We start from the raw sequence: 14,582 nt of genomic DNA, 5'->3' as shown, positions 1-14,582 counted from the left end.
TACAGCTAATCACTTGTAACAACTTCCCATTAGGATTTTAATTTACTTTGATTTCTAGATCATTTTAACAATGTGTTTTCATCTTAAGCTTCAGATCTTAAAAAAAGTATTTCTGTTGGCGATAAATTACTTGGTAAGAAAATGGGAGTGTAAAAATTATTTAATGGAATCATTTTCAAAAGGAAAGTTACAGTTTCTAATGAATATATGTAGAGATTTTTCAGGCAAATTCATGCAGATGCATACATCCTCAAGAATGAACACCAGAAAATGATACATGGTGAAGGAGATATTGTCATTGGAAATGGAAATATACAAAGGGAAGACATTTAAATTGGTGGGTCGCATCGAAACTGTGATTCATTCTCCCTGTGCCTAGGTACTAAGTTATCTGAGTTAGCAGCATTTGTAATGACTCCAAATTTAGAAAAATAAAATAAAATGAAGAGGAGGGAAAGTGCTGGCATGGCGATTTACAGTGACACACAGCTAATGCTGAGATGTGAATGTGTGACCTTGTGATTACACTTTTGGCTATATGTGCTGTTTTGCTAATTCCAGTCACCAAGTTTGGTACACTTGTTAATGCTTTTTTCTTTGACTTAATTCAAAACATCAACAAAGTGCCTTTCTTTTGGATCCATCATCCCGATTTATTATGCTCAGGAATGTCCAGGCTTTTCTGTCCTGAGGCTTTTTTGAGGATGATGTCTGCGGTAGAGACCATCCAAAGGCAGGCAAAATAGCCCATGGAGAGAGAGAAACAGAATGGAACAGAGTGTTCTCTGAACTCAACCAAGCCCAGAGATTGTAGTGCTGCCCCCACTGAGCTACGGGAGTATACTGTAAAGAATATCATTGCCATATTAAGACTTAATTTTTGAAGTTCAGGTAGCCTATCCATCATTGTCAATTAATTTGTACCAAGAGCTCAAGGTGGTTGGTGTAGTAGTGCTCATATGTTGCGGAGGTTGTCTGCAGAGCAAATAGAATAATTCATTTGGATTCATACTTTACCTAATTTTGAAAACCCATCCCTTACTTTTCATGTTGGAAAATTGGAATGAATTTCCCACTAATGGATTTGTTGAGGAATTCAGTTTCTTCTTTGCATTTGACCCAACAGCGTACTGGTTGTCAGCACTTGGTGTTCCTCCATCTCTTCCTTCCAGAAGGGTCTCTGTATGGTGGTAGGAGATGACCACTTTGAGCACCTGAGAGGGAAAAAAACAATCTCTGAAGCAACTCTTGCTGAACTTCTTATACCGGTGATTTGTAACAATTCAATGTGTGACTCCCCCCAACCCCAGTAAGGGATTAGTCAGGAGGTGGCACTCAGTCCAAGCAATGCTAGGAGAATCAGACTGGGCCAGGCTGCTCTTATGCTAGCATATCCCCGTCAGATGGCATTGTACCAAAGTCTGATATGAAGGGAACTTTTCTCTCTAATACCAGGCCTTTGTTTTTCTTTATGTATTTTTTCTTCATTAGAATGTTAACTAACCTAGCTCTGAAAGTAAGTCAAGGGTACTTCCTAAGTCCAGGTTATATGAGGTTGCTGAGTATGCTAAATGTGACCCCAATATCAATAGCTATAGATGATTCTAGTATGGTGCTTAATAATATGGAGTGGAATAATTGGTGGCTTAGAGATGGGAGTGGGATTGGGAGTGGGTTGAAGGGTTAGCTGAGATTTCACATCTTGGTAAACCTCATCATAAATCGGTAAATAATATGAACACATATCACTGACCCATAAAATACAGACAGAGGCTCTTCTTGAGTTGGAAGGAGCCATTTTGGAAATTCAAACCAGACGCTTATTCTATCTACTGTATAAATATTTCCTCCAGGTGTTGGGTATATAAGTGAAAGGCATATCAGTGTTTAGATTACTTTTTTTTATATGAAGCAAGAGCATTCTTAGAAATGAGACTAACAGCAATGGGCACTATTGTGCCACCTTGTGAAAGTAGATCACACAAGGTAAATAAGTGCTTTATTGGATGTAAGGTCAGTACCATAGAACAAGATGATAGCTTAGGGAATAATGCTCTTCTTCATATGCCTAAGGAAGTGCATGTAGTAGCTTTTTCATCCACCAGATATGATACCTAACTAGGGTAGTCTTAGCTCAGTCGTCTCATTCATTTGCCTAATAGAACGACTTTGGAATTTTTAGAAAATGTAGATACTAGAACCTTTACTGAGCTTGAGTTTCTGGAGTGTAAATGGATTTTTCAAAAGCTCCAGAGATGATTCAGATTTTCTGCCGTTGTTGAGAGCCATTACCTTAGGTGCCAATGTCATAAGACTTTCCAAAAAGAGATTAGAGACATGAACACCACAGTCTCTGTTATTTAGATGTGGATGGACGTTCCTCACTCAGAGACAGTAGGTTAAATATACTTATGAAAATATGTAGCATTATATATACTCACATTCTTGCTCATTGGCAAAAAAAAAAAAAAAAGAAAATTAAGGCAGCGGTGGATTTCTACTATTGGCATATCAAATTAACAGATTAAAAAATTAGACCCTTAGGTCCCTGTTTGTCGTATTGTTGGTGATAAAGCTGAGAGTTGGTACTTCACATTGCGCTAATAAGTATGTAAATTGGCAGAGTTTTTCTGTACAACCTTTGGCAATGTGATCAAGAGGCTTAAAAGCATTCATATACTTTGACCCAAGAAAATATGGGAATCTGGCCCAAGAAAATAATCTGAATTGCAGACTAATTGAATTCCAGCATTATTTACATGAGTGAAACAATGAGAACTGCATAGGACATCTATATGGTGCAATAGTTTGTAATTGTAATAAATTATGTTTTGAGGAGTTTTTAGTAATGTGGGGAACACTTATGTTGTTACTGCTAAGAGAATGCAAAAGTTTACATATAGCATATTCTGGATGTAAAACAAATGCCTACAAAGATAGAAAAAGACCAAAATATTAACAGTAATAATATTTTAGTAGTAAGACTACAAATTTTAATTCTTGTCTTCTTACTCTTTTGAATTTTCCAAGTTTTCTGCAATACCACTTTTTAAAAAACATATTTTACTTTTGTAATCAGCAAAAAAATACACTCATGGGAAATGCTTTAAAGGCAAATATTTTGTGGAAGAATTGGCTGTGGAAGATCTCATAAATTGGGGAATCGATCTGTGAAGGGAAGAGATTTGAGGAAAAATTTCAGTAGACCAGAAAAATGCTTAAGTTGTTTTCCAGCATAAGAAGAAACAGGAAGCTGGATCATAAGCATGTGTTTTGAGGAAAGTATAATGAGTGGCTAAAATACGAAATATGAGAAGTATGTTGTAGAAATGGCAGGAGGCAAGTTGATGCTGGGTGGATATAATGAAAAATACATTTCATTCTCTTCTTTTATGTCTTCAGAGTTGTGTGATGTTAGGAAACTTTCCTAACCCTTTGGATCTTCATGATTTGTTTATGTTCATCAAGTATATGGTTAAATGAAGTAAACACAACCATCAAAGGCTGAATGTGAAAGGAAGCAGATGACTCTACTGGTTCTGAAATGACTTTCTTCTTCTAGGCCTTTTATTCTTCTCCCCAAACTTTAAGAAGTTGATAGGCTTGGTTGGGGATAGGATAACGATTCCCAAAGTTGCTGGTTGGTTAATATGTTAGTATTCTAGAAGATATCTCTTTCAAAAGTGAACCTGTATTAGTTGAGGCTCACAGGCCATCTGTCTGACGTTGTCTTTTTTAGTCAATACTTTGATGGAAAGCTCTAAAGGTACCTGGTTGAGAAAAGCTCATAATTTCTTATTAAGTTAGGTAAATCTGATCATTTACTGACAATAGCCCTTTTCCTAGAGCCTACTAAGAGCCATAACAATGTATTTATGAATTTTCCCTGGGTTTTTGGAATGGACTATTTGTGTTTGTTAGTATCTCTTTCGTTGCATGTCAACATTTCCAAAGCATGTTAAAACAATTGCTCCAATGTTCAAGCAATTCGTAGGTTTAAATGGCTGGTTAGGGGAGCCCAATAAATGCAGGGGGCATTATGATTCGATAGAGCTTCTGGACCGACTAGTTATTACTTTACTATCTTGTGATATTGCACATTTATTTAAAGCTAATTTGATATTAAAAGAGTAACGAGCTATTAGAAATAATTTTTTTAAAACTAATGTTTTTGAAAATTATGATACTATTGCCTTTCTTAGTTTAAAAGATAATGGATTTCTGAGGTACACAAGACCAGAGGGTCAGGTAGTATTTATAGCTTGCTCTCCCACACAAAGTTCAGAAATCCAGTGACTACAGGGGTGCCGTGAGATACATGGCTGCGAAAGATTTATTTGGATCTTGCTATTTTAAGTTTTTCAATCTATCTTAAAAATTTGAGAGTTCATTTTCTGTTATGAAGAAAAATGCATTACTAAATAACTTGCAAAGCCCTGTGTGTGTGTGTGTGTGTGTGTGTGTGTGTGTGTGTGTATGTGACCAAAGTTTATGGCTTGTTTATACTTTTGGACTTACGAGACATACCTACAAATATAAGAGGTCCTTGAGTTTTTTTACATTCTCCTCTACTTTCTATCAGTTCCAATGTACATTATTTTTATTATTTGGCTCCAAATTTGTACTGTTTTCTATGTAGATGAATGTTATTTTCCTTAAATATTTGATGCAAGAATCACTTCTGAGAATTGGCATTTAGATCAAGTAATTCAGTTTGTTTCCATTTGCGCCTCTTGGGGAAAGGCTTTGGACTTAGTGCTCCAACTAATTTTCCATCCAATACTGCAAAGGAAATGACCAATCAGACTGAGAACTAAGAGAAATTATATCAAAAATCCAAATCTTCATGAGGAATTACTTATGGACTTGGCTAAAAGGTGGCGGATATTTTTCTCTTTGTAATGATCTACTTAAGCTCAAAAACTCAATAGAGTTGAAGATTTTTCTTTGAATTCATTTGGGCTTTGAAAAAGCTGTGTAAAATTGGCAATTTATCTGTGTATGTGTTTTTAGCTCACAAACATTTTGTTTTGGCCCATAGTCTTTGGTTTCAGAAAGTAAGCAGGCTAACATGTGCATAGCACTGTTCTGTTTTTAATGGGGATGATGGGTTTAGGTGGAGATTTGCAGTCACTGACTACCATCTTGGGCTTGTCAGCATTTCATGAAAGGAGAATTAGAAGAAACAATATAACCTAGTGAGGTCTTTTTTTCTGAGTCCAGTTCTTACTTTCTGTATGTATTTTTCTGGTTGTCTTTATTCCTATTCTACTGACCTCAATATTTTTACTTTTGCAGCTGGAATTAGTCAGGTTGAGCCGCTCAACAAGAGACCCCTAAATAAAGTTGCCTCAATAAGATGGAAATGCCTTTCTCTTTCATCTAACAATGCAGAAGCTTCTTTATCCTATTAAATTTTCTTCCCTAAGGTGAGGTCCTCATCTGTATGCTGGAAGTTGTTTCATCAGCACCACATCCAAAGGAATGGGAAGGCAGTCAGTATCTTTTTTTTTTTTTTCTGAGACGGAGTCTCGCTCTGTCGTCCAGGCTGGAGTGCAGTGGTGCAATCTCAGCTCACTGCAAGCTCCGCCTCCGGGTTCAGGCCATTCTCCTGCCTCAGCCTCCCGAGTAGCTGGGACTACAGGTGCCAGCCACCACGCCTGGCTAATTTTTTTGTATTTTTAGTAGAGACAGGGTTTCACTGTGTTAGCCAGGATGGTCTCAATCTCCTGACCTCGTGATCTGCCCGCCTTGGCCTCCCAAAGTGCCGGGATTACAGGTGTGAGCCACTGTGCCCGGCTGGCAGTCAGTATCTTTTTAAGGGTGTAATGTGTAAGTTGGACACATGACTTTCACTCCTATTGTATTGGCAAGAACACAGTCACATCTAGTTGCAAGGGAGGCTGTGAGGTATAATTTCTAGTTGAAAAACCTTGCTAAATTTTAGCCTTGCTAAAATTGAAGGTGGAATGGCTTAATGCTAAATGGGGGAAATGGAGAAAGAATACTGGAGCTTTTAGTCATCTCTGCTACCTAGAATAATGAGAGGTCAAAGTTCAGCAGTGTGCACCCAAACCTCCATTTTCTTCATACCTGACACCACGTTGCAGAAACTGAAAGCTTGCAACCTGAGGGCTAAGACTAATCCATTGCTTGAGATAATTCTATCCATGTTTAGCAGTACTTTAAAAGCTTTAGATCTGCTTGCAGGAGGGATCTAGAATGAGTGTCACTACTCTAAGCTCAGTATTTTAGAGTCAGCTAGATTTTTCTACTCCATTGTTGAGGTTTTAGCACGCTTGGTGCCTGGTGCTTGAGACATGTGGTTCCTTCAGTGAATGCTCTACTGTGAAGATTATCTATATTATACCAGCTTCGTTGGCTTTTTGCAATGTAGTTATTAAACTTTAACTATTTTTAAGTTGTAATAGGCACTGCATCAAAGAGGGGTATATCAACAAGCTGAGTAAAACATAGTTCCTGCCTTTAAGGGATACATGCTCTGGCACACTTTTTCAAAGGTAAATAAGTGTTTCTCCAAAAATATGTTCTGAGGAAAATACCCCAGGACCTTGTTGCTACCATCTATCCATTATCTACCAATATCCCCTCTTCCCATAGATTCCACCCAAGGAGAGCCCCTACCACCGACACGAGTTCCGCTCAGACCTGAATTCCTGGCATCAGTTTCCATTTTGTATCTGTTTTCTAAATCTGCAGCGGCTCTGAAATTGACCTCACAGATTCCTTGGCTCATTGACTGACTTTAAGGCCTCAAATATCTACTAGACTAGGCTGCATGCATTATGATGGAGGCAACGACATCAAGGCTCACGGTGTGAATTTTGTTTTCATGTTTGCTGTTCAGTTCCTTAACCAATATTTGTTGAGGATCTTCTATGGAATGAAGCATGTGGGGTGTGAAGCTGAGTAAGACATGGTTCTTGCTCTTGAGCTGTTCATCTTGTAATCAAAGAATTACACTATTATGTGATTCGCCCACTGGTAGAGGTGTGGGAGATAGAGTGTTATGGAAGTATGGGAGAAGGACTGGCTAATGTCTGAGGGGGTTGGAGAAGTTAGTGACATTTACATTTGACCTTAAAGAAGGAATGAGTTCACCAAATAGAAGCAGTCAGGGGTAGGGGACAGAGTGAAGGTGGCCTCCCTGACAGAGGGGACAGCTTGTGCAAAGGGTGAAGTGTGAAAGATCATGGGTTCTTGTCCTCAACACTAAAAAAACCAAGAACCAAAACCAAAAACTCCATCAACGCACTATAAATGATGTTTCCCTTGAAATAAAGACTCTGTTAAAACAACTCTATGTCACACCTAGATTATTTAGTTCGTGAACAGGACCATTGTGTCCCAATCAGGACATGAAGACAGTTTGGTAAGGACCCTTTAGGGATGCTCATGTTCTGGGTTTTCTTAGCTCTAAAAAATACCCATATTTCACTTTGTGAGCTCTTTTGCCAGTCACTGCACTGTTTTGTCAACCAAAGTGCAAAGGTAGCCAAGGAGCTCAGGGCCATCATTAACTATTCACGTATTTGTGGAAAGCCTATGTGCTAGGCAGTGGGGTTATAATGGTGTGTAAAAAGATATCCTGGTCTGTCTGCCCACAGAACTCACATTTAAAAGACAGCTATTAATTCACCAATTGCACTAATGCAAACTAATGGGGGCAGATTGAGAGGAGGTGTGGGGTTCTAGGCAAGGGGCTCAGAAGCAACAAAGCCCAGTGGTGGGAAGGGGTGTGATGTGTCCAAGAAGGCCAACTTGGAGAGAGTGAAGGGGAAAGGCGTGCAAAATGAGGGCTGTTGGAAGAGAAGTGTTGGGGCCACACTACACACTAGACCTTGTTAAGGATTTGGGTTTTTCGATGGGAAGCCACCGAAAGATTTTGAAATGGAGCTGACTGATTTTTGTTTAGAGGAAATATTAGATGCTAAACAAGCATTTATGGATGCTTATTATTAATCGTGTTATCAAATCAAAGAGAAAAACTCCTGGGAGGCAAAAACATAAATTGTTACCTAAAAGCAGTAACAAAATAGAAAATAAAGTTTTACTAATTTTACGTTAAACAGTTTTGTTTACTCTTTATAGCAAATCTGGAATCATGGAACTGAAGGAGTCCCACCTTTTAGGGAGGTGGTTTGCGCAAGGCTGAGTAGTAAGTTGGTGGCTGATTCATTTCTGCCCTGCTCCATGAGTGACACTGTTCCTTTCCTTCCCCCTTTCCTGCCTCCCACTCCTGCTGAAGCTTTGCAGATAAGGAATCAAATTACTCTCTGGCTCTCATCAGAGCTTCTCAAAATGTGAGAGCTTTGATTGCAACCATCTCCTTGGTTCAATTTCTGTCTTCAGGATCTTCAGTGTTGCTGCCACGCCATCCCTGTCTGTCCCCAGGGAGATGCCATCATTTCTCATTGATCTTCACATTCCAGTCTCTCCAGTAGTGTGGACCAGTCAACAATTCGAAGCTGTAATTGGTAGATTAGCACTGATAATAATATCAGCTAAACAATATATAGGCAATGGGAAGGTGACCAGCTGAACTAATCTCCTAGATTCATTTTGGAGAATAGTGGAAAGTAAAGTTGTGTAGCATTCATGAAAATTGTGGCTTTATGGAATGTATTTTCTAAGAGATTGGCTCTTTTTTTTTTTTAACTGAAATTTTAGAAAGAGCTTTCTGAGTAATAAGTCAATCACAGAGAGGGATCTGTCATTTTCTGGCAAGTTGAATAGGCCATGGGAATTTTTTTTTACCTTGCCTACACTCACTCTCTTATGAATTATGAAGTATTATTTTTCCTGAAGCCATCAAGAATGGCAGGGAGGAGGGGAGCTAGTCCATATATTCACTTTTCCTCTGCATGTCTCTAGGGTTTTCTGTCTCTGCCTCTTTATCCCTGTCTCCGCTTGTTTCTCTCTGCTGTTCTTCCTCTTCTTTTGCCTCTTTGGCATGAACTAGCAGTAGCATTTGTTACAGGATTTTCATGAGGACTGTCTTCTGGGCAGTGTTTTGTGACGGGGGGGGGTGGTCCAGGAGTGGCTGGTGGGGATGATGGAGCAAGATTCCAGACAATTGAGGAGGCCAGTGGGAGAGCGCTGGGTACACCCAGGTACAGAGGAAACACACAGCGTTCAGTGGGGCGGCTGAGGGCGGGGGTGCTGTCACTAGGTGGAGGAGGTCTGGGCAAGCATGACAGCCTTGGCACGAGGAGCAGTCAGCCTGGCCAGATAGAGCAGGTAGGCTGCCGGCAGGAGCTGGCATGAAGGTATGAGGGCAGCAGGAGGCTGGGCTCAGCTCTGGCGGCTGAGACCTGAGACTCTAGTGGGATTGAGAGGACCAGGCCGGCATCAGGGGCAAGGTTTAGGAATCCCACCCTAGAGGCAAGGGCTTCAGGGCTTTAGGCCAGAACCCAGGCGGAGAACGATGAGAACTACCATAGCAGCCCTGTGCTTGCTTGTGGAGCACTGTTGGTGCCAGGTACCCATCCGAACGTTTTATTAGACCAAGGCTTTTAATTTGCACAATCTTCTTGATAGAATCCTCATTTTGTAAGTGAGGAAATGGAGGCACAGGAAGGTAGAGTAGCTTACTGAGCGTTACCCTGCTGGGAAGTGGCACAGCTGGGATATGCAGGCAGTCTGGCTCCAGGGTCCCTGCTCATAAGCACTTTGCTTCATGGTATTCTTGTTACATATCACAGGGAGGACCATTCACATGGGGTGCATGGGGCCCTTGGAGCTGGGCAATGTGGGCTGCCCTGATTCCATACTACTTCTCTTAAAAAAATTAAAAAGGCCAATTCTTCCATGCTGCCTCCTATGTATCTTTCATATCTTAACTCATTAATTTCAAAACTATTATCTCCATGGTCTTCTTGGGGCCTGGAGAGACTCTGGACATGCCTGCCTAGTTGGTAAGGTCTGAGTTCCGCCTCAGAGAACTACAGCAGAGGACTAATAGAAGTGGAATCTATTGTCTGTAGTTTTTTTGTTTGTTTGTTTTGTTTTCATTCCCTTGTCTGCCCTGTTGCTACCACCTATCTGATGGGCTCCAGGGAGGAAACAGGGGTATGATATTCATTCTTGCAATGCCACACAGATTTCTAGAGGCAAAGGAGTGGAGTACTATTACTTGCAGAGCAGAAGATGAGAAAATTCATCTAGCACACTGTAGTCACTTAGTAAAATTTAAACAAAAACAAACAACAAAATAATTCCCAAGGCTGAATTGGCAAACAGAGATCTTGGGCTTGTGTTCTAGCCCGTGGAGCCAACAGGAGGGCTAGCCTTGGCTGAGTCCCAACATTATTCCTTTGTCTGTTCTCTGAGTTCTTGCAGTTCTGCTATAGAACACATAACTACACTGGCTTTGAAAAGTTAAATTCCCGAGAAATTTAGGTGGAAAATTAGAATCAGAATTGCCTTTTGCTTCTAAATCTGCACCAGTTTGTCTTGATCATGGCTATTTAAATCTCATAGCTAATCTTCTCACTTTGGCTTTTCTCTCCTTCTCTCTGTCCAAACAAGTGGAAAACAGAAATACCTGTCCTTTGTACTCTACTGTCAATTTCATGGGTTCACCACTCTACGATAAAGCCCAGCACTGGGTAAGGAAAAGGGACTTAATATCCCTAAGTTTGAAGCCCATGAAAAAGAACTGAAAATAATGTTTCCTTGTGATACAAAATAGAGCTGTCCTAATTTGTTGAGGGCCATGCCATTTCCTCCACTTAATTTAGCTCAGTGGAGGCATTTGTCAAATTGCAAGGATACCTTCCCCATCATGAATCACGTGGCATTTATAAACAGAATCATAGAGATGATGCTTTTTCATAGGGCTTTTTTTTGACTTTGAACTGTTGATCAAATGAGAGATAACTGGAAAAGAGTTGAGTCAGAAACACATTTGACAGAGCATTCTCAGAATCGGAGGCAGCCTCCTTGAGGCTATGCAGTTTTGGAGGCTACTCAGTAATGAGAGGTAGGTGGGTTCCTGGGAAGCACCAGCACAAGATGAGCCCCAAGGTTTTCAAACTTGTTCTCACTGTAACCTCAGGTGGGAGAAGTAGGCCAGAAACGGGGTGGTTTCTCTTTCATCTTCTTGACCATCATTCAGCTGGAGAACTGTTAAAGTCAAAACCAAGAAGGTGCCAGTGTCTTGGTTGCTTTTCACCACCTGCTGCAGTGAAGTGTGAAATTTGGCCCTAGGAACTTGAACTTGCTGGAATCCATAGACCCTTTTACTAAAAGCTGGGGAGTGGAGCTGATCTGAAACAGGCTCGGGAAGCTCCCAGGGACGTCTCACTACTTCTCAGCCTGGTTTCAGTTTAAAGAATCTTGGGGCAGAGATAGTCAGTTCTAAGATCTTTCTAGAGTTCTGAGCTCACTCTTCTGGAACTCCTTAGAGTTCCTCTGGGGAGGTTCAGAGCTGAGCGTCTCACTGGGGTTCCTCTGGAACTCTGGGATCAGCCCGAGTATTGGGTTGAAACCCTTAGGTGACTCACAGGTGTGGTGCTGATTCTGTGTAGATCCAGACCCTAGGGGAAGACTCCCCAACCTGTGATCTGATTTTTAATTATCAGCTGTGGGTGAACAAAATGACTTCTGATGGGATAATTTTTTAGAATGGAAGGCGTGGGAAAAATAGGAATTTCCCCAAAAAAGTGACTTCTCTCTATTTCACCAAATTCCTCTTGGGAACACGCCTACTGCCCCTCATCTTGAAAACTCTTATCACAGAGGAAGTGGGGGAAGGAACACTCCAGTATAGAGCATATGGCTTTGAATAAAGTAATTGAACCTTTGTAGGCACTAAAAGGCCAGATAAGGCAACTCCTGGTGTTTTCCCACCTCTTACAGTTTATGATTCTGAGCCCAGCACATTTCTGACTTCCTGGAAAGCAGGCAGAGCCAGGCTGCCCCTGCTTCACATCTCTTCTTAGTTAGAGGGGTTGGGTGCAGGAGCAACCACAGGCTGCTATATGTGATCCAGTGCCTCCCTGCTAACATCCCGCCCTGGTCAGACTCGCTGACTGCATGCATTAGGGTACCGTAAAGTGCGCCCCTGCTCTTTAAAACTTCCTTTAGGCCCTCACATTGGCTATAGGGAGTGCTCCACGGCAGCCATCCACAGAAGAGCCGAGCTATGTACAGTTTATCCAGTTGGGAACAATTTGTCTCATCTTGGTGAATTGTGAAAGTGGGCTGCCTCTGTCTTCTCTCCTTAATTTAGATGTGCATTTTAACACAATCGGGGAATATCTATACTTGCAATTGAAGTGGTAAAGTCGGGAAATGATCTGGAGAATTTAAGAGAAAAAAAGACCCTCTTGTCTCAGTTTTCTGTTGATTCTGGTTGAAATACCGTATGGCTGTAATTAGAGAGTTAATAATTAAAATAAGAGTCTGACACAGGAATTTGAGCACAGCAGCCCTTTGATCCGGTCCTCTTGGTGTATGGGGGAGGGAACCGAGGTTCCACCTGGCCAGGGACTTTCTCCAACATGCATCCTTGTCGACAGGTAGAGCCAGCACTGGGTTTCTCTCTATGGAATCCCGTTGACTGCACTCATCCCCTGCTGCTGTCCTCCCTCCATGGGGGCACAACCTCAGAGCCGACAATCTGTTCAAACCCTACCATTTTAGGATTCTGAAGGACAGCAATATCTTCTTGCTATCATTTATATTTGACAGTGGACTAGGTATTGATGCCACTCCCAAGATGTGCGACTGTGATTGAAAGACATGAACGGGTCAGCACACACCTGGAAGAACTATGCTCTGCTCAGCTGTTGTAGCCCTTGTGTTATTATTTTGACTCAGGTTTGTTTCTTTAAGAGTTACGCTTTTCAGAGATACTGGCTGGAAGGACAGGCCTCCTTTCCTAGGTCCAGGGCCAGCCAGTTACTCTTGTGCTGAGCTCCCATGAACTGCAGCCAGTGCCTTCCGGCTGACAAAGCAGCTTCTCAATGGTAAGTGTTTATGTTGCACTTTAGATTTGCAGAGTTCTTTCCCTAAGTTATTTCTTACCTCATTTTGGCGGGTGAAGAAACCAGAGCCCATCGAGATGGTGACTGACTGGTCCAGAGTCATCTGACCAATTAGTGGCAAAGCTGATACAGGGGACTTAGAGCCTCTGAGTTTCTGGGTCATTACTTACCCAGTCAGTCACGCAGCTTCTCTAAAATATGTTCTGTGCTCCTCACCAGCTTCTTTGTCCTCCTGAATTTAGCTGGCTACTTTTAGAGTGGGCCATAAAGCTCTCCTGTTTCAAAGCTGCAGCTTTTTTTTTTTTTTTTTTTTTTTGGTTGACCAGAAAGTTCTAAGTACCTAGAGAAACTCATCCCAGGCTGCTGCAATGTGGGACCTGTCCTAGGTCACCTGAGTTGTGGTGTGGAGCAGCAGGCGGAGGGAGTCTGACGTTTCTATTTGGGTTTTGGGGAAAAGACCAATGCCACTTCAGGATTATTAAAGATTTGTGCATGGGAAGGGGATGAAGAATTTACGTGAAGACATTGGCTGTTGCTTAAAGTTGATTTAAAAACATTCAACTAAAGAGCATTAAACATTTCACATCTAAAAGTTGAGAAGTTTTTGGCTTCCTTTTCAAACTTTACCAGTTGGGACACAGAGCTCTTTTCTTGCCAGTGAGGCAGAGAGACTTCAATGAGAATATTGAAAACTTTTACTATAGAAATTCCCACAAGAAATCTTACCATCTGTTTATTCTAGTCATTTTTTTCTTCACCTTGGGTGTAAAGATTTTTTTTATGACTCATTGCCCTTTTGACTTAAATGCATCTGTTAGGTACAGATGTTGGATGAGATTAGTATCTGTTTACCTGTCTTTACATGATATTCTCTGAAAATAAAATCTTTCCTTTGCTCCCTTCTCCAATTGTGAATTTAATTAAGAAGATGAGCAGTTGTGTTTGGAGTATTCAATAGTTTGCCTTTTCAAACATTCCACGCAGCCTTTTGGATATTGATAAGTGTTTATTGTAGAACTAACAATACAGGCGAAACAGGAAGCAGCTCTTTGCTGGGTAGGATGCTCCGAGGCGCCCTCCACTCTCCGAGGGAACGCTCTTCAGCTGACTGAAGCAGGGAAGCCGAGCCAATCAGAGGCCGCTTTCCTAGCTCAGTCACCAGTCTGTGGTTGAGGAAGGGTTTTGCTTTTTGTGCTCTGTATTGGGAAGGCAGATAAAATGCCAGGTCTGGACTGCCTCTGGGCATAACCTCACCCTGTGGGATGTGAATGAATAGCATCTTGCCTGGTAAATCCACAGGAATTGATAAGGCAGGCGCAGTTCTCCCAAACAGGCCTTTTCTCTTTAAGCTGTAGCTGTGGTTTCTGCAGCAATTTTGTTTTTGCCTTGAAAGAGGTGCTCTGGATTATCAGACCTCCATGTATGACAATTTGTACCTGCATGGAATTGAAGACTCGGAGGCTGTAAGTATTTTCATAGATAGCTAATTCCCTCTCCCCTCCTCTTCCTCCTCCCACTATCCCCTCCACCCCCCCGCTTCTTATTTCTTAGGCAACGCAGGGAACATGG

At 41.4% G+C, this 14,582-nt stretch overlaps 1 protein-coding gene across 10 annotated transcripts in view; it reads left to right on the top strand.

Annotated features, from left to right (window-relative positions):
- CACNB4 (calcium voltage-gated channel auxiliary subunit beta 4) overlaps window positions 1–14,582 on the top strand; it is a 263,187-nt gene that overhangs the window by 111,092 nt on the left and 137,513 nt on the right. For 5 of the 10 annotated variants that reach the window (XM_024354850.3, XM_001138599.6, XM_024354851.3 and 2 more), the window contains exon 1: window positions 14,167–14,476. The exons of the other annotated variants lie outside the window; for them this stretch is intronic. In XM_024354850.3, coding sequence (XP_024210618.1) covers window positions 14,432–14,476 — 45 coding nt within the window. In that variant the 5' untranslated portion in view covers window positions 14,167–14,431. Of the gene's footprint in view, window positions 1–14,166; window positions 14,477–14,582 lie in introns of those variants that run through there. 10 annotated transcript variants of the gene reach the window in all.

This window comes from Pan troglodytes, chromosome 13 (assembly GCF_028858775.2).
Source record: "Pan troglodytes isolate AG18354 chromosome 13, NHGRI_mPanTro3-v2.0_pri, whole genome shotgun sequence".
Classification (NCBI taxonomy): Eukaryota; Metazoa; Chordata; class Mammalia; order Primates; family Hominidae; genus Pan; species Pan troglodytes.
This window is presented reverse-complemented; position numbering and strand designations above follow the sequence as displayed.